The sequence below is a fragment of the Protopterus annectens genome, chromosome 6.part0 (genome assembly GCF_019279795.1).
Source record: "Protopterus annectens isolate FY-2018-M chromosome 6.part0, PAN1.0, whole genome shotgun sequence".
NCBI classification, from domain to species: Eukaryota; Metazoa; Chordata; order Ceratodontiformes; family Protopteridae; genus Protopterus; species Protopterus annectens.
The window spans coordinates 524,512,311-524,533,506 of record NC_056737.1 but is presented as its reverse complement, the minus strand read 5'-3'; the positions used below and the strand labels follow the sequence as shown (position 1 = coordinate 524,533,506).

General features: G+C 37.6%; 1 protein-coding gene across 1 annotated transcript in view; it reads right to left on the bottom strand.

The window, feature by feature from the left end:
• Positions 1-778: 778 nt before the first annotated feature.
• The window catches only part of LOC122803868 (putative N-acetylated-alpha-linked acidic dipeptidase), an 812,772-nt gene continuing 792,354 nt past the window's right edge, over positions 779-21,196 (bottom strand). The window contains 1 exon segment of the mRNA XM_044073548.1: positions 779-1,320. Within this exon segment, the coding sequence (XP_043929483.1) occupies positions 1,116-1,320 (205 nt within the window). The 3' untranslated portion in view covers positions 779-1,115.

The following is a 21,196-nucleotide window of genomic DNA, read 5'->3' as shown; positions in this document are numbered from 1 at the left end:
GTATGGCTTGATTTTGTACAGTGAACCAAGTTTTGTAAGCTTTGGATACTACATAATTTATGTGGCGATCATGTTTGAGCTGGTTGTTGATGACAACCCTTAACAGTATTGCTTGTTTTTTGAGGTAATGCTGATCTTATGTATGGTTTTGGAGTTAACATAAAGACAAAGGACCCTGAGGTGATTTATCATACTGAGTATTAGCTGAGATTCAGTGAACCATTTATCTGTCTTGTTAAAGGAGAGTTGAGTTAGTTTGTGAAGTTAGTTAACTGCATCAGATGAGACATTTAAAACAGAGTCATCAGCCTTCTGCATAACACTGCCTTTTGCAAGTGTTCTGTATATGTTACTGATAAACAATACTGAAAAGTACGGATCCAATGATGGGTCATTGTGATACACTTACTGTATTAGTAATACGTGCACAATAGGTGTCCTTCCATTTAACAGATTGGGTTCACCAAGAAAGACAACTTTTGGAGCAGTTTAATGTTTAGTAGCAGTGATGTAAGTCACTGTATCAGTTTAATAACAGCTAATACATTCTAAAAAAGGACTTGTTGTGGTATAATGAACATTTTGCACATAAATAAGTTTTAATGTATATATCAAAATGCTTCACAATAAGATGCAGAGTACATTCAATCTTTCGTAAATCATTGTCCTGTTATGTATCATCATTAAGAACATCTCCATCTCTGCTTCCCTAGCTACCAGTTCTGTATAAATACTCTGATATTATTCTATCTGATTTTGTAGTATTCATTTGATTGTTTGCTAGCTGTATTATTTACAAATGGAACTACAGATGCCACTCTACAAGAAATTGTTGCACAACATTTTCCTTTCACTTTTTTATTATTATTTCCAGGGATAATTGCAGCATATATGATTACAGACTTCATCTTGAAGTGCTGAACTATAAACATTAAGGAACTGAAAAGTATTTGACATTTTTCAAGACTGACATTACAAATGTGTACTGAATGCAGTCAGACACACAGTTTATTATTATACTGTCAAAAATGTTACTAAACTGTTTCCATTTAAAAGTTCTTCTTTTTCATCCACTGAAAAATGTTCAGTTCAATAACGGTGCCTTATGAATTAATTCAGCATCCTCCAATGTCACTGACAGTTCTTATGGTACTTGCAGCTGACCGAATTGTGAAGGCAATAATGGATATTTCCTTCTTGACTTGTTCCCAGCGTTCATCTTGGTTTTCATCATTTTCAATATCAAACAAAGCATCTGCCAGCCCAGGAAAACTAGTTGATGCATATGCATTGTGTTTACTTGGAGCATAGATGACATGCCTGTTAGAAAGAAAACATAAAAGCACACAATGTTTGATGTGCATACTTAAATATTTAAGGTAAAGTTTCTATAAAGCTTACTTTAACATGAAATGAGATCATATCATCGTATATGTGTGGGTGTGTGGGTACATGGGTTTCTGGGTGTGGGTGTTACTTTTTTTGTTTGTGTTTATGCTTTTGAAAATACAAGATTTTGGTGCTAACTCTTGTTCTGTCCGCAACAAGACAACAGCAACAGTGATGAAACAGTGTGGAGAACAGAGAATCTATTCGAAGAAAAAAAATTCATCTAAGCCAGTGATTGCTGACAGCACTGTATCTGCTATTTCTGTTGGAGTCTGTCACTCCTGATATGACCAGAGTTGTTTTTGTAGTGATAGATGCCAAGATATATGAAGGCTATATTTTAAGCTGAAATTATATGGATCTTGTGTGATCTTACATCATCTTGCTTTTCCACATCAACCAGCAGGACTAGTTGCCAGGAGAACTAGCCATCTCAGCGCCTAAAGTTTTCCCAGACTTTAGTTCCTACTCTTTTCTCAAAAGGTTCTGCATGTGTGCTCCCTTTCCCCAGATCTTATTTTTTGTTAAACAAGTTCATTCTTAAAAGTAGCATGAGATTATTTTTGGTGGAATTGTGCTATTTTTGGTTCCTATGAACTTTCAATATGTCTTCGATATTGTTACTGAAGCTATTCTCTGACCATTTTTTTTTCAAGCAAGATCTATCTTTTTTAACTTAATTTCTGTCATCTGTTATTGCTGCTCCACCCCACCCCCACTAGGAGAGTAAGGGGGAGGAGCAGATTTTATTGCTGCTCCTCCCCCTTACTCTCGTAGCAGGTAAGCCACCATTTTCTAGTAGGATACTATGCCATCTTCTTACTAAAGTTTGGCATTTCTGGTTGGTGCTTAATTAAGATTTAGACTGTGTGATGCATGCAGTCTGTCTTATGAAGTTTTTTTTTTTTTTTTGTTACCTGCATGCAGGACCGGTGCTAGTATTTTGGGGGCCCCCAGCAAGTTTCAAGTTGGGGGCCCTACCCAGGAGAATATAATAGGTGTGACCATAATGCCATCACGCCTCCTTCCCTATCAAGCTCATGCAGCACCATTTAACAATCACTGTGTAGTGTTACTACATTCAGACAATTAAAAAGACTTGAAATGTCAAGGTACACACTGGCTGGCATTTAGTACCAATGTTACATTATGACAAGCCCCTGTAGCCACTCACAATGGTACACACACACACTGACTGAGACTGTGCAGTGGTGCAGCAGTTAACTTTGTCGCCCGCCCCCCCCCCACAGCAAGGGGTTCTCTGGTTCGATTCTCAGCTGGGGTGCCTTCTGTGTGGAGTCTGCATGTCCTGTCTGCGTTCGTGTGGATTCCTCCCATATTCCAAAGACATGCTTCTGCAGCATTTCTCCCTGGGCCTCTGCTAAAAATAGGTTCTGTCCTAGTCGGACTTTTCTGGTCAACAAATGTTAAATAAATAAAATAAATAAAATTTAGTACCAATAAATTATGACAAGCCCCTGTACCACAGCAAGGTAGCCACACACAGAGGTTCACACACTGACTGGCATTTAGTACTAATGTTACATTACGACAAGCCCCTGTACCACAGCAAGGTAGCCAAATACGCACACACACACACACACACACACACACACACACACACACACACACACACACACACACACACACACTAACTGGCATTTAGTAGTAATGTTGTTACATTATGGCAAGCCTCTGTACAGCATCAAGGTAGCCAGTCTCACAGAGGTACACAAAGACACCCACACAGACTCCCTCACACAGGACAGAGACACAAGGCAGACAGTTACACAGACTCGCAGACAAGACATAGACACTCACACATGATGGACAGCACTACAGTTAGACTGAACATTAAGAATTTAAAATACTGGGCTTATGAACTAATAATGATGCTAGAATAAGATTTTGCAGTAGCATGCGTTGTGTGACCCCACATTTTTGAAGAACAGACCAAAACTAACAAACATCTGGACATTGTGCAACATTCTCACAGCCCCTACCAACCTTCTAACCTCTCAGCATAATTCCAAAGCTGAAAATAACTGCAGAACAAAGGTGTAACATGAAGGATAGTTACAAACATTGCTATGATAAACTTAGAAATATATTAGAATAACAGGGTTTGCATTAGCATTCATTACAATAATCAGTACATTCTGCAGAACTCTCATAGTCCCCCAAAAAGTCTCAGCACAATTCTAGGGGAGGTAAAAAAAAAAAAAAAAAAACAAGACAAGGATGTAATATTAGGGGGTTTAAAACAGTGTGGTTATGAACTAATAAAGATGGTAGGATGGTAGAATAACAGATTTTTCCAGTAGCATGCATTGTGTGAATTCACATTTTTGATGACTAACAGACCAAAAATACAGGTCAAACATCTAAATATTGTGCAACATTCCCACAGCCCCTACCCCTCTCTTCTAACCTCACAGCTTAACAATTCCAGACAAAGCCCAAAAAAAAAAAAAGAAAAAAAGAAAATGCAGAACAAAGGCATGACATCAGAGATAGTCTGAAACTTTGCTATGATCAACTTCGATAGTAGACCAGGGGTTGCATTGGCACGCATTAAGACATCAGTACATTCTGCAGAATTGTCACAGCCCTCCCCCACCCCAGTATCTCAGCACAAATCTAGATGAAGTGAAAGTAAAATAAAAGCACAAAGGCATAACATAAAAACAATGTGCTTATCAGCAAATATAGATGCTGGAATAACAGATTATGAAGTAAAATGTATTGCGTAACCACAGATGTTTTAATGAAAATAATTAAATACCAGGCAAACATCTAAATATTGCATAACATTCTCACAGACTGTAACGCCCCCTACCAACCTGTCAGCACAATAACAACGCAAAAACGTTATCATAGAACAAAGGCTTACTATCAGGGATAGTTGTAAACGTTGCCAGTATACACAATACTAGTATAACAGGGTTTGTATTAGTATACATTAAAACAGCAGCTGTACATTCTGCAACATTCTCACAGCCACTAACTCCCCTCCCAACATCTCAGCACAATAATTCTGGACAGAGCAAAAAATTATCGTAGAACAAAGGTGTAGCATCAGGCATAGTTGTAAACATACACAAAACATTCTAGCAGAACAGGGTTTGCATTGGTATCCATTAAAACATCTGTACATTCTGCAGCATTCTCACAGCCACTATCCCCCCACTACCAATATTTCAGCACAATTGTACACAAAACAAAAATGCAATATTGAATATTCTTATGCAAGACTAGATAAAAAAAATATATAAAATCTGGACATTGATTACAAACAAGCCTTCCTTCCTCAGTCTCTTAGCAGAAGAATTCTGGACAAAGATAAAATAAAACTGTTACAACCACAGTCCCTCACTCCCCCCACACACACAAACACAAATCATCTTAGCGTAAGAACTCTGCAGGAAAAAAGTTATACAATCCTCTCCCTAGGTCCCCCCCCCAAGCAAAAAATAAAGTTAAAAATAAACCCAGCAGCTTACCTTTTCTGCAGTTGATAGAAGGCTGCTACTAATCCTCTGCTTGCTTCTACTACACACAAACCAGACCTGTTCAGCCCTTTTAAATTTCCCTCAAAAGGACAGTTTTTCAGATCTTTTAGAAATTGCCCTTACAAGGGCAGTTAAAATACAGCTGCTTTGCTGGTCCCATGGTCGTTCCAGCAAAACCTGCATCCTCCTTCCATCCTCACAGCATACCTCTCAACCTCTTAGCATGAAAAATCTGGACAAAGCCTAAAATAATAGGGGTACAAAGGCTTAAAAATAGGGACACTTTTTAAATATTGCTCATATAATTTCACAATCTTGCTTTCAGACTTTGCTTTAGCATACATTTTTTCTGAAAGATATAAAGTGTGAAACTTAAATGCATGTGTCTGCTATTATTTACTGACTTCAATACTCATTAATGTATAAGAAAAGTACTAATTTTATGAAGAACAAACCAAAAATATAAAGCAAAAACTTGCTTCTTTGACTGCTGCAGCTAATCAGGTCCCTTGCTTCACTGAAGCAGACCTGATTGAGAGCAGCTGACAAATAAAGCAAGGGACCTGATTGGCTGCAGCCATCAAGGAAGCAAGCTCTTTCAGGGAAAAAAAAAGTCGGAATCGTGCAACGGCACTGACGAATGAACGAGGTGCCAAACAAGGAGTGTAAAAGATGTTGAAACCTGCAACTGCTTCATATGGGGGCCCTTGTATGTGGGGAGATAATCGGGGGCTTCCCGCGGCCGCGGGTTTGGTGGGTGCCTAACACCGGCTATGTCTGCATGAATACATGAGCAAACTGATAAGTGGGTTTCAAGAAATGTAACAAATATGGACATATGATTCCATGCAAGACTACCACTCCTTGTCTACAATTTGTCTTGGTCCACATCATCTTAGCATAATCTGGAACATTTGTAAAAGGTTTTGAGAACATTGCATGAAAGGAAGAGTAAGTGAATTCCAAAGGGGTTGCTTCCTCATGAATGTTATGAGGACAAGGATTTTAGATTCATACATCCCTTAAAAGAAAAGACAAGTCCAAACAAGATAGAAAAAAAATCTTCTTTATCTTCTTCAAGGGCTCCTCTCACATCTAAGAAAGCAAACAGTGGTAGTTTCTTTCCTGGGACATCCAGATCCAGATAAAAGATTGAGGCAAGAGTTAGGGAGCAGGGAGGAGCCATCCTGCATGTTCTGTGGGCTGGTCTACCCTTCTCTCCCACAAGGTGGTGCATTAACTTGTAAAGGTTGCCTGGTAGAATATAGATGTGCATGCTCTTGTGCACATATAGTTCCCCCAGTTCAGTACATATCACCATTAGTGACATGAGCCAGCCTGGCCTCTTCCATATATAATAACTTACCAGCTAATGTCATCCATGAATGCGACCATGGGTGATTCCATGTCAGCCACTTAAGATCATCCTCCCTATCCAATCAATTAGGCAACACAGTCAGTTATCAGTCTGTCCTACTCAGTTATTTGACAAATACAGCATCAATAAGTCATTGATGAATACAGCATCAATAAATCATGTTTGTACCTTTAACTATGGTAGATGAATATCTTTTTTCAGAAATGTACATTACACTTCACAAGCAGCCATAACATTTTCAAAACCGTATCCAGTATCATCATTGCATCCTCTCTAGCACTTTGTAATGTATATCCTACATTGCTCGTGTGCCAGCACTGTTACGAGTATAAAAATATATCACTTATTTATATGTTAGTATATTCCGAATGATAATGTTTTCAGTATTTACAGATTTCAAACCCTATTTGTGTGTTATTCAATCATTCATTCTCTGATTATTGGCTTAATCCATTTCAGGGCTGCAGGGGAAAAGAGGCCCATCCCAGCACTTGTTGAGATACAAAGCAATAAGTCTTGAAACTTACCCCAGATGGAGTACGAGCCCATTCCACAGACACATGCAAATGTGCACATACACAGTCTCACACATACACAAACAAAAACACATGACACATGCATCTATGGGCAATTTAAAAGAGTGAAAATTGCTTAAGGAAAGAGACAGACTGCACATTTTTTATTATTAATATTTAAAAAAAATAAAGGGGGTTATTATAGTTTATACAGAGGTATCCTTGTATCCTTATTTGGAAACTCTGATGTTTTCATTAAAGGTTAGAAAGGAGGAAATAGGAAAGATTAAAAAAGGGGGGACACAACAAAGAGGGAGACACAGCAGGAACATATCAAGAGGGCTGTGCTAGAGGAGGTGAGAGGGCTACTGTTTTTTTGTTGGGGGTTAGACCCCCTATTTTTTCAATTTTTTTTATATAACATAGTAGTGTGGGTATTCTTTATGTGGGTGGGAAGTAAATAAAAAGGTGTAGGAGGCCGGATAAGGGAAAGAAGGAGGTGATGAGGAGTGGTGCCCAGCAACAATCCCCAGTCCACAAGGCCTCAAATGTTTCCACTGCTAGATGGTGTTACTAGGGAAGATCCCAGTGTTGAGGGGGTGGGGGCCTGTGGTGATTTGCTGGTCAGCACAGACTAAGGCAGTGAGTCTTCCACCCACTGAATAGAAGCCCTGGTAGGTTGAATCCATCTGTCCATGACCTGCTCCACCATGTCTTCAATTAAGTCCCAAAGCCCTTGTTCAATGAGGCTTGCCAGGCTGCCATGTTCCAGGGTGCGTGGAGTCATTGCCTTGACCCTGTAGGATGTTGGACGAGCAAAGGGTAAACATTCCCTAATCTGACAGGTATATGGCTGGGCTGCTTCTGATGAATTTGAATCTTACAGTAAAAAAGTCAAAAGAATTGTGAAAGAAATAAAATAAAGAAGGACAAAGGAATGTATAATAAGATAAAGGGTGAAAAAGGTGAGAACAGAAAAAAACAGAATCAATAAATTCACACATAATGTTACACAGCATTCAATTTCTTACTTTAAAATAATTTTATTTTTATAAATCTTTTTTAAGTACAATAAAATGTATGGGAGGTGCTTATGCATACATGGGAACAGTGACATATGAAGTGCTTATGCATACTTGGGAAGAGTGAGTGTACTGACATTAAGTATTGGTGGAGTTTGCATTTTGCATTCTACTATACTAATATAAATGATAATTACACATCAGATTTGTACCTGATATGCATTTGTTTTCAATATTGTACTGAAACCACTCTTTATACATACTTGTACTTATGTATTTAATAAAATCAGTTAAAGACAGCATACTGTATTTATAGATTGACATATATTTTAGATTTCATTGTTATAATATACCAAAATCAATATAGGCCTTCATTTACCATACTTTATAAATACTTGCAGTTATACAGGGTAATAATATTAGTTAAAGACAGAATATTACTTTGATACACTGACATACCATTGAGATTTGGTTGCAATAATGTAGTGAAAAAAAATTAGGCCTTCACTTATCACACTGTATAAATACTTGTAGTTAAACAGAGTAACAAAATTAGTTAAAGACAGAATGCTACATTTGCTACTTTATTCATAGGTTCATAGGTTCATAGGTAGGTACTAGGCTATCAGCCCAAGGGCCTAAGTAAGCCTAGCCAACAAGGTTCCCTGGCTTACACCACCCAAGAAAGTTAATTTTCTGTGCCCCTGTCGAGCAGAGCCACAGAAGTGATCCCCAGGGTGTATTTCCTATTTCCCATCCATTCATCAAGATTTTTCATGAAGAGTGCTAATAAGGAACTTTGCTTGACATAGATGGGTAGCTTGTTCCAGAGTATAGGAAGTCTCTGGGACAGGAATCTATCCCTCCATGTCCTGTTTATTGTGGTGACAAGGTTTAGGTCCCTAGAGCATGTAGCTTGGAGGTATTGGGATTTCATTAGGTGTAGCATGTCCAACAGCTCTGGGTTTAACATAGCTTTATATGTTAGGCAGAGATCTCCTCGGAGTAGGCGATATGCTACAGAGTAAACCTGGAGTTTTTTGAGACGGTCAGTGTAGGGCATCTGTTTGAGGCCAGTAATCCTCTTTGTGAGGTATTTCTGTGGCCTTTCCAGCTGCTGCAGATGTCTTGTGAGGTACATTCCAAAACAGGCATTGTACTCTATAATGGGTCTAATGAGTGCTGAGGAGAGGGGAACAATGACCTCTTTTTTCCTGGATGAGAACCCTTTTGTGATGAGATGTGCCACATAGAAGTATTTCCTGACTATTGTGGTGATGTGATTATCAAAGAAGAGACTACTGTCCACCTGGGTCCCAAAGTCTCTTATCACACATTCAGTGTTAAGTAGACTGCCGTTTATGTGGTAGTTCATGGGTACAGAGTTTTTACCAAAGGGGATGAAAATGCACTTTTTGGCATTGAGCTTGAGGCCATGCCTCTGACACCAGCATCTGTCACAGTGAAGCCCTTCTGTAGGATGTCCACATCACTGGGGGACTCAACTATGGCTCCTAGTTTGCAGTCATCTATGAACTTCAGTAGCCAGAGGCCTTTTGTGTTAGCCTGTACTTCAGACAAGTAGATACCATACAGGAGGGGTCCCAGGACTGAACCCTGTGGTACTCCACTTGTCACTGGTTTGAAGTCAGATTTGGAGTCTGCAACTTTTACAGTGTGGGTTCTGTCAGTGAGCCAGTTGGCAATCCATCTTGTGATGTAGGGAGTTATACCTAGTTTATTGAGTTTAGCTATAATTCCAGAATGGGGGATGGTGTTGAAAGCCTTGGCGAGGTCAAGCTAGGCTGTGTGAACCACCTTACCCTCGTCTATGGCTTTGGTGGCTGCCTCAAAGAAGTTGATCAGGTTCAGAAGGCATAATCTGCCTTTCACAAACCCAAACTGGGTGGGGTCCAGAGTTTGGAGATTACCAATATCTTTGTTTATGAGTTCCATGATGATACGTTCCATGGCCTTGCAGACCAGGCTCATCAGGCTAATAGGGTGATAGTTCCCAGGATTGGTGGTGGCTCCCCCTTTGTGGAGTGGGATAACTGTTGCTGTGTGCCATTCAGTGGGCACAAAGCCTGACGTGAGTCTATGATTGAACATGGTGCTTAGGTGGGGAACCAATTTGTTCTGAAGTTCATGTAAAATGCAGCCTGGGATGTTGTCTGGTCCCATGGATGCTGTGTTTTTGGTTTTAGAGAGTACAGCTTTTACCTGCATAAATGTGATTACAGGGACTCTGTATTCTTCCTGTATAGATATGGGCCCTTTAGGGGGTGAGAGGGGGATAAAGTTAGTACAGAACCTATCTGCCAGGATGTTGGCAATATCAGTTGGTTCTGTTATTTTTGTGTCATTGTGTTGTAACTCAGAGCAGATCTGGGTGTTGACATAGAGATTCTTGACATAGCTATAGAATGCTTTGTGGCTGCCCTTAGAATCAGTGGTGATTTTGTTTTCGTAGCTAGCTTTGGAGGATCTTATAAGGGATCTCAGCTTCTTACTGAGGCTGACCAGGGAGCTCCTCCACTCATGGGATTTTACTCTCTTTTGCAACAGTTTTTTCCTTCTGTTGTAGAGTTTGTTTATGGCAGGGGACCACCAGATTGGCTTCCTTTTTTTGGAGGATAGTGTCTTGGTTCTGTTTGGGATAGCAAGATCCATGCACTCATGTAAGTGCTTATAGAGTGCTTTTGTGTAGGATTCAGCAGTTGTAACTGTATTGTTCATCTGCATGAATGTCATGAAGTTCGCCACTTCTGTCTTAAGAAGCATGAAGTTGGCTTTGGAGAAATTTTTTACCATGGTTTCCTTAATGGTGGGTGGGGGCAGGATGCAGATATCTAGGGTGATTAGCTTATGGTCGGATCTGACCAATGAGGAGTTGACTTCAGGTGTGGAACACCAGTCACTCATGTTGGTAATGACTAGGTCTAGGATATTGTTGCCCCTGGTGGGGGTGTGGATAAGTTGATCCAGGGCATTGGAATTTATGAATTCCAGAAAGCGTTGAGCGAAGGAGTTGGTACATGTGTAGTTTTCCCAGTTAATGGTGGGGTAGTTGAAATCGCCCATTAATAGTGTGTTTGGTTGAACCCTAATATTTTCCACTATATCAAGAAAAGAGGAGTTAATCGTTGAAGGTTGTGCGTTAGGCCCGGCAAGCCAGCACATAAAACTTTACTGTAAATCATTAGCGGACTGGAGTTCCGCTGTGGCGACCCCTAACCGGGAAAAGCCGAAAGACACAAACAAACAAACATCAAGAAAAGAGGAGTGGGAATCTTGGGGCATGGTGGGGGATCTGTAGCAAGCTACAGTTTGGATTGCAGTTTTGCCCAGAGTTAGCTGCACTTGGATAACCTCAGATGCATTATGTTGCGCAACTAGCCTAGAGGTGTGGATATCCTTAATGAATATGGACACACCTCCACCTTTGGTGTTCTGATCCAGGTCAGATGGCCAAAAAGTGGGGTATGAGTTATAGCCTGGTAATGCAGGGGTGTTCTCTAGAGCCTTGAACCAGGTCTCAGCCACTGCAAAGATATCGATGTTCTCCATTTTAAGGAGTGCCTCGAGTGACTGCATTTTGAGATTTAGACTTCTTGCATTGAGTAGCATTACCCTCAGTTTTTGCTTGCATGTTCCTGTTACGGTGGTGAATTTGTCATTTGAACCTTGCCTAAAAAAGGCTGCTTACAAGCAGCTTCAGACAATGTACTGAGTCTCTTAATGTGCTGGGCCTTATTATGGCAATATCCTCATCCCCTAGATAGTGGACATGTAAGACAATTTTTATTTATCTGTAATTCAGTATTTTCCTTAACATTTTTGATAAAAACTACAAATCCTATGCAGGACATTTCATTTACTGTTGTATTTGCTTAATATACACTTGTTTAAATATTTTATTAATATATGAATTGTCATATTGTGCTGATATTTCCTTTAATGCACATTATAAGAATAAGATTTCATCTTCTTTCAAATGGTTATACTTGTATATAGGTGTACATCTTGTGTGTTTAGGGAAGGGATGTTGCCTATACGCTTTCAGTCTATGGTTTACATACCTAAATTGCAGTTTCATGCAACAAGTCATTGAATTTTGATCACACAGAAGAAGAAACTGTATATACACACACACACACACACACACACACACACACACACACACACACACACACACACACACACACACACACACAAAAATCTAGCAACTGAAGAGTTTTCAGTTCCTTTCAAATCAACCTTAATAAAAAAAACACATAATACTATTATAGATGGATGCAGTACATATATTTCAGGACAATAATGTATGCTTTGGTAGTTTCCTGGCTAATAACTGTAAGCATACAAGGGATGGTTTAAAAATATACAGAAGTAATTCATCTGGTCATTTCTCTCTAAACAATGTGCTGGTCATTCACTCAGCTCTGCAACCTCCCTTCCCTTGCCCCAGTCTCCACTCTGACTAGGATGTAGTGTCTGAGTTCAGACATCTTGTATGTGCAGCTAATACTGTCAAATAAATTGCTTTCTTATACAATTATTATATTAAGAAATACTTTTTGCCATACACAAAATCTTTTCTTTACAAAAACTGTCTGCTTGTAGTTCAGCTAGTAACAAGGTTAATGCAATAATGCAAATGAAATTATGAGGTAATGCAAATAGTTTTCTTTGTGTGTATAAATGTGTACATTTACATACATTAAAAAATAGTTGTACTTGTACTCATGCAGATGTATATTTGTAATTTACAGACCTATATATGTATACTTATATATATTTCTATACTTATCCATATACATTTGTAGTTATACAAAGACTTATTTTATCACATAAACATTCCATATATCTGTATACAGATGCAGTTTTGTGTACAGATATATTTATGTTTTCTTTTGCATTATTATAATAACATTATAGATGCATAATATTTATTCTAGCAAATACTAAAAACCAATTCACCACAACGGCCAAGTGAACAACAAACACAACTCAAAAATAAGAAAATTCACTAAGCAGCACAGAGGAACCACCAACTGGATTTAGCGTAAAAAGGTTTTAACCTCCGCTTTCATAAAAGCACCTCATCAGAATGAATAAAAAGACAGCCAATATATACATAAAACGTGACCAATTAACCAATACGTTCAATTAAATCTTAAAGAAAGAGCAGAACTATATTAATAGTCTTTTACTTTTCTTTTTTCTAATATGTTCAGTTAAACCTGGTAAAACATCCACCCCTAATTTAATCTGCCAACTTACTTCTCTACTTCCCACTTGATTTCTAAAATTACCTCCTCTTTTATCCAAATAAACCTGTTCAAGAACAGTAAAAAGAAACTTATTGAACTTGCTACATGACTTGGAGTGTTTGAACAGGGCATTGTTTTCATCCCTTCTCTTAATAGCCCTTAGGTGTTCTTGTATTCTATCCCTTAGGCGTCTAGTAGTCATACCTATATAAAATGCTTCACAGGATGAACACAAAGCCAGATAAACCACACCTATAGAGCCACATCCATATCTCGATTTGAAATAAATTGTATAATTCAAATGAGATAGTATCACAAAGAAACTTTCATAAATGTGCCTACAACTGGTACAACCATTACATTTATAAGTACCTTTGTTTTTATTTGTATTAATGTTATTAGTTCAAACAATATTATCATTCTTATTTTTATCTTTATCTAAAAGCTGTTTTAAACTGCCAGCCCTAGTGTTAACAAATAACGGAGTATCACCTAATACTTGTCCTATATATTTATGACTGCTGATAATTCTCCAATTCTGTGTAATAATATATTTAATACTTAAAATGTCCACAGACATCTCCAAACAGTAACGTGATAATTCCTTAGTGGACTTTAAATCTACTTTTGACTTTACTTCAAAACCTTCCTTCAAAATCGACAGAAAGTTGGCATGCCTTTTAATAACAATTTCTGTCACTGTTTTCTCCAGCAAAACTGTTGGATAGCCTCTTTCCAGAAATAGACTAGTAATAAATTCATCCTCTTTCATAAACATATCATCCTCACTAATCATGTGTGATGCTCTAATAAATTGTCCTCTCGGGATGTTCTGTTTCATATAATCTGGATGATTACTTGACCAATGTAAATAGTTATTGAAAAATGTGCTTTTTCTAAAAATATTATTATAAAAGCAACCTGTCATGTTTTCCCACTTAAGTTTAATATCAAGAAAATTAATCTCATATCCGGAACAACCCAAGGTAAATGACAAAAAATCTAATGTCTTATTAAGTAATGTTAAAAAATATTAGCATCACTATCACCCTTGATAATAAAAAACAGATCATCCACAAATCTGTTGTAAAATAAAATATTCTCAGAACTAACCATTGTTAGTTCAATTTTTCAACAATGTGGGACTTGATTTTCTAAAACTTATAGTTAAAAAGAATAATGACTTAGTACACTACGAATTCAGCTTGAAAACTGGGATGCTGAATTGTGGTCAGTTATTTCTAACTCTTATGAAGGGAAATATCAGTATGATCAAATGCTCATGGCAGTTGATCGTTATGAAAAGACAGTGGCAACATGGAAAATGAGAAAACTAGAACAGGACCGTATAGCTTATTCTACACATACTGTCTATGTTATGCCCACAGTCCAGGTGAATAAGATGTTCAAAACCAGTAATACTATGCAGTCTCGTGCCTTTAAGAATTCCTCTACGATTAAGAAGCAGTTTAACCAATCACACTTCAGGAATGACTCTACATCAATAAATAGAGGCGGGAACAATCCATGGTTCCAGAAACAACAAGAGCAATCTAAAAGAAAGCATGGTAGTAACTATGATACGGAATTCCCGAAACTAGTTAACTCTACGAATACACTTAATAGTTTCACCTGTCAAGTAGATGTAGCTGAATCTCTTGTTCCTGAAGTAACTGAGCAGTCAAAAAACTCAGAAATACCTGCAACGAGCAAACAAGTAATGTCGGAAGCACAGAACAGAGTTCATACAAGGAACAAGGAAAAAACAAAGTAACATATGGACTTGCAGAAGAGACTAAAATATTCAATCTTAGTGATTTTGTTTTAAATGATTGTATGTCAAACTACTTCAGTTGGGTTTGGGTTTCATATCAAGCCACAGATCTTGTTTGACTCAAACTATTTTACAGCTTAAAATGTATAGTAGAAAGCTGAATCTGGTGCTTATATTTCAATATTCATTTATTAAGAAAAATTTTAGTAAACCATCTACTTTTAATCCTTCCTTGCATTTCACAATTAAACAGTTTGAGGCATTTTGTCCAAGAGATATAAGAACATTGCCAAGTAATAAGGCTGTACAATCATATTATAATTTAAATGCTGCTGAACACCTTGCTTTGAAAGAGTTATGGGATGTAAAAACTTTAAGATTCATGAAAGCCGACAAGGGCAGGGGGGTTTGGTGATTATAAATAATAAAGACTACATATCTGGCATAGAAGAAATGTTGAGTAATAACGAGGATTATCAATAAGTTTTTTATGTGATATACATATGAGGTATAAATATGTATATTCAGCATTGGATGGTATGTTACTAAATAAAGAAATAGATGTTAACATACAACTTTTTCTATACAAAACATCCGCGTATAGGGATTCTGTTTGGTATACCTAAAATTCATAAAAATCCAAACCACCCCCCTTTAGGTCTACAGTCTCAGCAGCTGGTAGTATAACTGAAGGGATTTCAATTTATTTAGACTCTGTATTGAATCCATTGGTGCAAAGTCTGCCTTCATATTGTCGAGACTCTTAGGATTTTCTAGATCATATTAGGAATTTTCAGGTAGAAAGATGCCTTGCTAATGAATGCTTCACTCTTGTTACTGTAGATATAGTCTCCTTATTTACATCTATACCAATTAATTTAGGGACAGAATTTATTAGAGATTATTTAAGTAAATATGGTAACATGTCTGTTGATCAAATTCATGTTATCTGTACATTATTAGATATAGTTTTAAATAACAATGATTTAATTTTCCATGACAAATATTATAGAAAAAAGACGGGTGTAGCAATGGGGGCAAGTGTTGCCCCAGCTTTTGCTAACCTTGTATTAGGATGGTGGGAACAGGAAATCTTACCAGCAATGGTTAGTTTTGAGAATATTTTGTTTTACGACAGATTTGTGGACGACCCGTTTTTTATTATCAAGGGTGATACAAATGCTAATTTTTTTTAACATTACTTAATAAGACATCAGATTTTTTGTCATTTACCTTGGGTTGTTCCGGATATGAGATTAACTTTCTGGATATTAAACTTAAGTAGGAAAACCTGACAGGTTGCTTTTACAGTAACATTTTTAGAAAAAGCACGTTTTCCAATAACTATTTACATTGGTCAAGTTCAACTTTGTCTTTAGAGAAAATAATTCACTTTTTACACATATTTAATTTCTAGAAGTATTCACAATATATATATTTTTTAAATGTGAAGTGTTGTTGCAACAGTTAGCAAAGGGTTAACTATATCCATTCATCTTAGTCATGTTTTAGCTGGTTCTCTGTGTCCAATCAGATTGTTTTAAAAGGTGTTTTAAAAAGATATTTAAACATTGGTTGTGCATATTGATGAAGTTAACATTGTTTTGATTAATGAAGTTAACATTGTCTGATGAAGTTAACATTGTTTTAACAAAAGCGCTCACATCAATTTTATTGGATTTATTTAGCATTAAAGTTCTGCTTTTACTCAACATTTTGTGTCCAGTGTTTCTTGGGACCCTTCCTGCCAGTGTTATTCATTTGGTTTGTTTGTTGCCTTTGTCATTTTCCTCAGTTTTATTTCATGGCTTCTGGCAGTATTGAGGTCCATGGGTCACCACAGATGGAACAAGCACAGGAAGGATCAGAGACAGAGATCGGGTATTTAGCTGCTTTTTTCATCTTGCAGCTTACCCAACGAATGGATGACCTTTATCAACAGGTAGGTCTTACTAATAGAGCCTGCACTACTGAGCATGCTGATTTACATGGAGAAACCAGCGAACAGACTAATTTTGACATTACCCCACAATGTCTAGCTTCAGGTTCAATTTTGGATGCAGAGTCTGCACAGGGAAACGAAACCCGTTTGCGTGTACCGGAAATGACGCACATTGAAAGCAGGAGCTTTCAAACAGCAGCAGGACCAAACGGTCAGGATCGAGGACTAACTACAATCATTCCACAGCTTCATACAGTGCAAACTGAAAGCAGGAGCTTTCAAACAGCAGCAGGACTGAATGGTCAAGATCAAGGACTAACTAAAAACATCCCCCAGCTCCAGGAATGGTTGCAGGCAGGAATATCCTTTCAAAACAACAACACAGAATGAAACGCTCCTTCTTTAGAAGGCAAGCTTACTGAATTTGATTTTAAACTCTCATGTTGCAAAAAGCTTCAAGTTTAGAACCCCTACCTGAGGGAATGCACAAGGTTAAAAGTGGTTCCCAAAGGTTTAAAAGTATGGTGTGTTCCTACAGGGCTACAACATGACTCAGCCCTGTACAGTGATTTAATCAAATTGTTTGACAGATGTGGCTTGGAATTATTAGACCTTTTGATAAAGCACAATATTAATGAACTAGTCCTTTTGTTTGATGAACTTGCTATATTGGACAAAGTTATTTGTGATGACAAAGAATATGAAATTCGAGCATTACAGAATTTTTACAAGTATTGATCAACATATTACAAAATTAAAGGTTGGAAAATTGAGTAAATTGGATAGGGATGTCAATGATTATGCGAACAGTACTGCCTATCCAAAACCTCCCGGTTCTTATAGGAAACCTAAGAGCCCACCTGAGGAGGGTAGAAACCCACCTCCTCTTCCCCTTTATTTAATGAATTGCAACAAACCAAGGTTTGAAAGGACTGATGAAGTAGTTTTAAACTACGATAGTAAATACCCGAAATTTGAGGAGGAGTGAGAGAATAAGAAACAAAGGCTACTACAATAACAGGCAACAGCCCCATGTGGGGTTTCACCCTTTGGGGTTTGAAGGAGCCAGGCCGAAAAACAAGAACCGGTGGACTTAGATTTTTCCTCAGTTAATGACATCAGTATTGAATTTCCTGTTAATGGACTTTTAGAACTGAATGATCATTTAGAACAGTCTACCAATGTATGTACAGTGGTTTATAATAACCAGAAAGATTTCGCAGTGTATAATTATTCTGAGCTATGTATTAATGAAGCCATGACCAATCTACTCTCAAAGGGAATGACTTTTGTACCTACTAATAAGTTCAATGTTGTAGACACATTAATATATTTAAAATTTTATTTCAGGAAATTGAATTTGTGTATAATGCAAGAAAGTATTTTGCAGACCAACATTAACACTAGCAGCATCTTTAGAATTAGTTCCACCTATAACCCCCATTTACTCCCCAAACTGGCAATATATGAGAAATTACGTGAGCTTGACCTATACAATTTAAATTCTCTAAACAAGAATCAACACAGACAAGCACACAACTTTGTCAACATGAACCAGAATGAACGTGACAGCTTGTTAATGCTACAAGAGCATGATGTAAGAGTCATGAAACCTGATAAGGGGGTGGGGTGGTAATTATGGATGCTTCTATGTACACAGCAAAAATGTTATCTATTCTGGACACGACAAATTACACAGAGGTGTCCCTAAATGAATTAAACACTGCATACAAGAAAATGTATGGTCAATTAACTGACATATTTCTCGAGAGAAGGATTGATCTTTCCCTATACAATTATTAGAACATCATTAGCCCAAGAGTCCCAGTGATTTTTTTGAATCCCTAAGACTCATAAGAGTCTTTTAGATTCACCTATGAGACCCTTAGTGGATGGTAGGGATTCCATCACCATGGCCTGTGCCCAATATTTAGACCATGAGCTTAAGAAAATATTGCAAAAAGAACACCAGATATGTAAGGATTCCTGGACCTTTTTTAGAGCAGGTCAATGGAGGTGAGTATAATGAGAATGACATATTGGTCACAATAGATGTCAAAGATTTGTATACTGTCATTCCACACAGCACCCGCCTTGACTTGGTTGGCGACTTGTTATTAGAACATAAAGTAAACCAGGAGAAGATTACTTTAATTTTAGAATTACTGGAATTAGTCTTAAAAAATAATTACTTCTCTTTCAGTGACAGATCCTTTTTGCAGACAACTGGAGTGGCCATGGGATCAGCTTGTGGAGGGGCATTTTTGAACATGGTCATGGCACACTGGGAGAGGAATTTTGTTTTCAAATCCCAATTTTATTCCAGTGTTATGTTGTACTTTAGGTTCCAGGATGATATTAGTTTAATTTGGAAGGGGTATTTTTTCAAGCTGGATGAGTTTTTACAGTACCTCAACATTGCAACCACATTTTTGCGGTTTACTTGTGTAATTGACTTGACCAATATGAACTATTTAGATGGACACTTGTTCAAAGACACACTTACTGGAAGGTACACTACAAGAATTCACAGAAAAGAAACCTACTCCAATTCTTTTCTGCATTACACCAGCTCCCACCCCAAACATCAAAAGAGGTCAGTGGTAAAAGAGCAGCTTGTCCAAGCTGCCCGTATAACCTCTGGGGAAGAGGACTTTATAGTAGAGTGTAGTAACTTGAAATCTATGTTTGAAAGGAGGGCCTACCTGGTTGAATTGCTCAATGAGCTTATTGATGAGGTCACGCAGAAAAGAAAAATAGGCCACTTTAAGCCCATAGTTGGTGTCTACACTCCTGACAATAGTCCACCTGTCATTGGGATGAAAAGATTGGATGAAAATACAAGCCCCTTCCTCAGATCTTTAACAGTCACTTACAATTCTGACTCTTATAGCTTGAAGTCAATTTTTAGTAAAAACTGGGACATTTTAATGGAAGATAGGGACATCATAGCTCATCTGGGTGACAAACCAATAATAACATACAGAAGAGGTCCGAACTTAAAAGACCTCCTTAGAAAGGGACACACTAACACAATAACTAGCCAGTGTGGCATGTATAAGTGTGAGTCCTGTAAATGGTGACATAAGGTCAAAACTGGTATTAAGTTTTTAATCAACAACATGGTCTTTAAAGTAAATGGGAGGTACAATTGCTCTTCCAAAGCAGTTGTTTATATGGCAACATGTGACCAGTGCTCAGCGTTTTACATAGGCAAAACAGAGAGAAAATTCAGGGCAAGGATCTATGAACATGACTATGCCATTAGGAAAAATAATATGAACAATGCACTGGCTAGGCACATCCATGACAATAACAGCCACAGCTTCAGTTTTATGGCCATTGACCATGTTGCCTTAGTGACAAGATACCTTGGGGGCTCCAATTGAAGTTAAAAGAATTGAGATGGCAGATTCTCTTACATGCAGACAAATGGCCTGGCATTAATGACAGGACATCCATCACTCCTGTCTTAAAACTGAAAGTCTTGGAAAGGAAAAAAATAGTACAAGTTTAACAACCCTGCACAAGCACTTTATTAGAAAAGGTTTGATGTTTTTTTAATTTAGTTTGTGTATTACTCTTAAAGCGTGGCCATTAGAACACTAACATAAGGTTTTTAATAGTTCAACTTTGTCTTTAGAGAAAATAATTCACTTTTTTACACATATTTAATTTCTAGAAGTATTCACAATATATATATTTTTTAAATGTGAAGTGTCGTTGCAACAGTTATCATAGTCATCAACAGCAACATTCATCTTAGTCATGTTTTAGCTGGTTCTGTGTCCAAACAGATTGTTTTAAAAGGTGTTTTAAAAAGGTATTTAAACATTGGCTGTGCTTATTGACTCTTGTCTGATGAAGTTAACATTGTTTTAACGAAAGCGCTCACATCGATTTTAATGGATTTATTTAGCATTAAAGTTCTGCTTTTACTCAACATTTTGTGTCCAGTGTTCCTTGGGATCCTTCCTGCCAATCATCAAAAGAAAGAAGAAGTGCAGACAAGTGGGAGATAGAAAAGATGGACCAGGCTTAGAAGGTATACTGGTTGGTTAACAAAGAGGTAAGAACCAGGCTTAGAAGGTATACTGGTTGGTTATCAAAGAGGTAAGGAAAAGAGCTGCAATAGCAAAGAACAAGGCATCAGAGGTTCTCTACCAGCTTATGGAAAGTGATCAGTAGATGACACAAAGTAACTATATCTTGCTGCAAGGCAAAGACAGAAAGATAAGGAATATTATCAAACACCCTTCATAATGGATGCCAGCAACAATCTGCTCACCAATCCATAGGACATCAAAGGCAGATGGAAGGGGTACTTCTAGTAGCTTCTGAATGAAGAAAATCCCACAGAAGCTATACTGCCCCAGACACAGCCTATG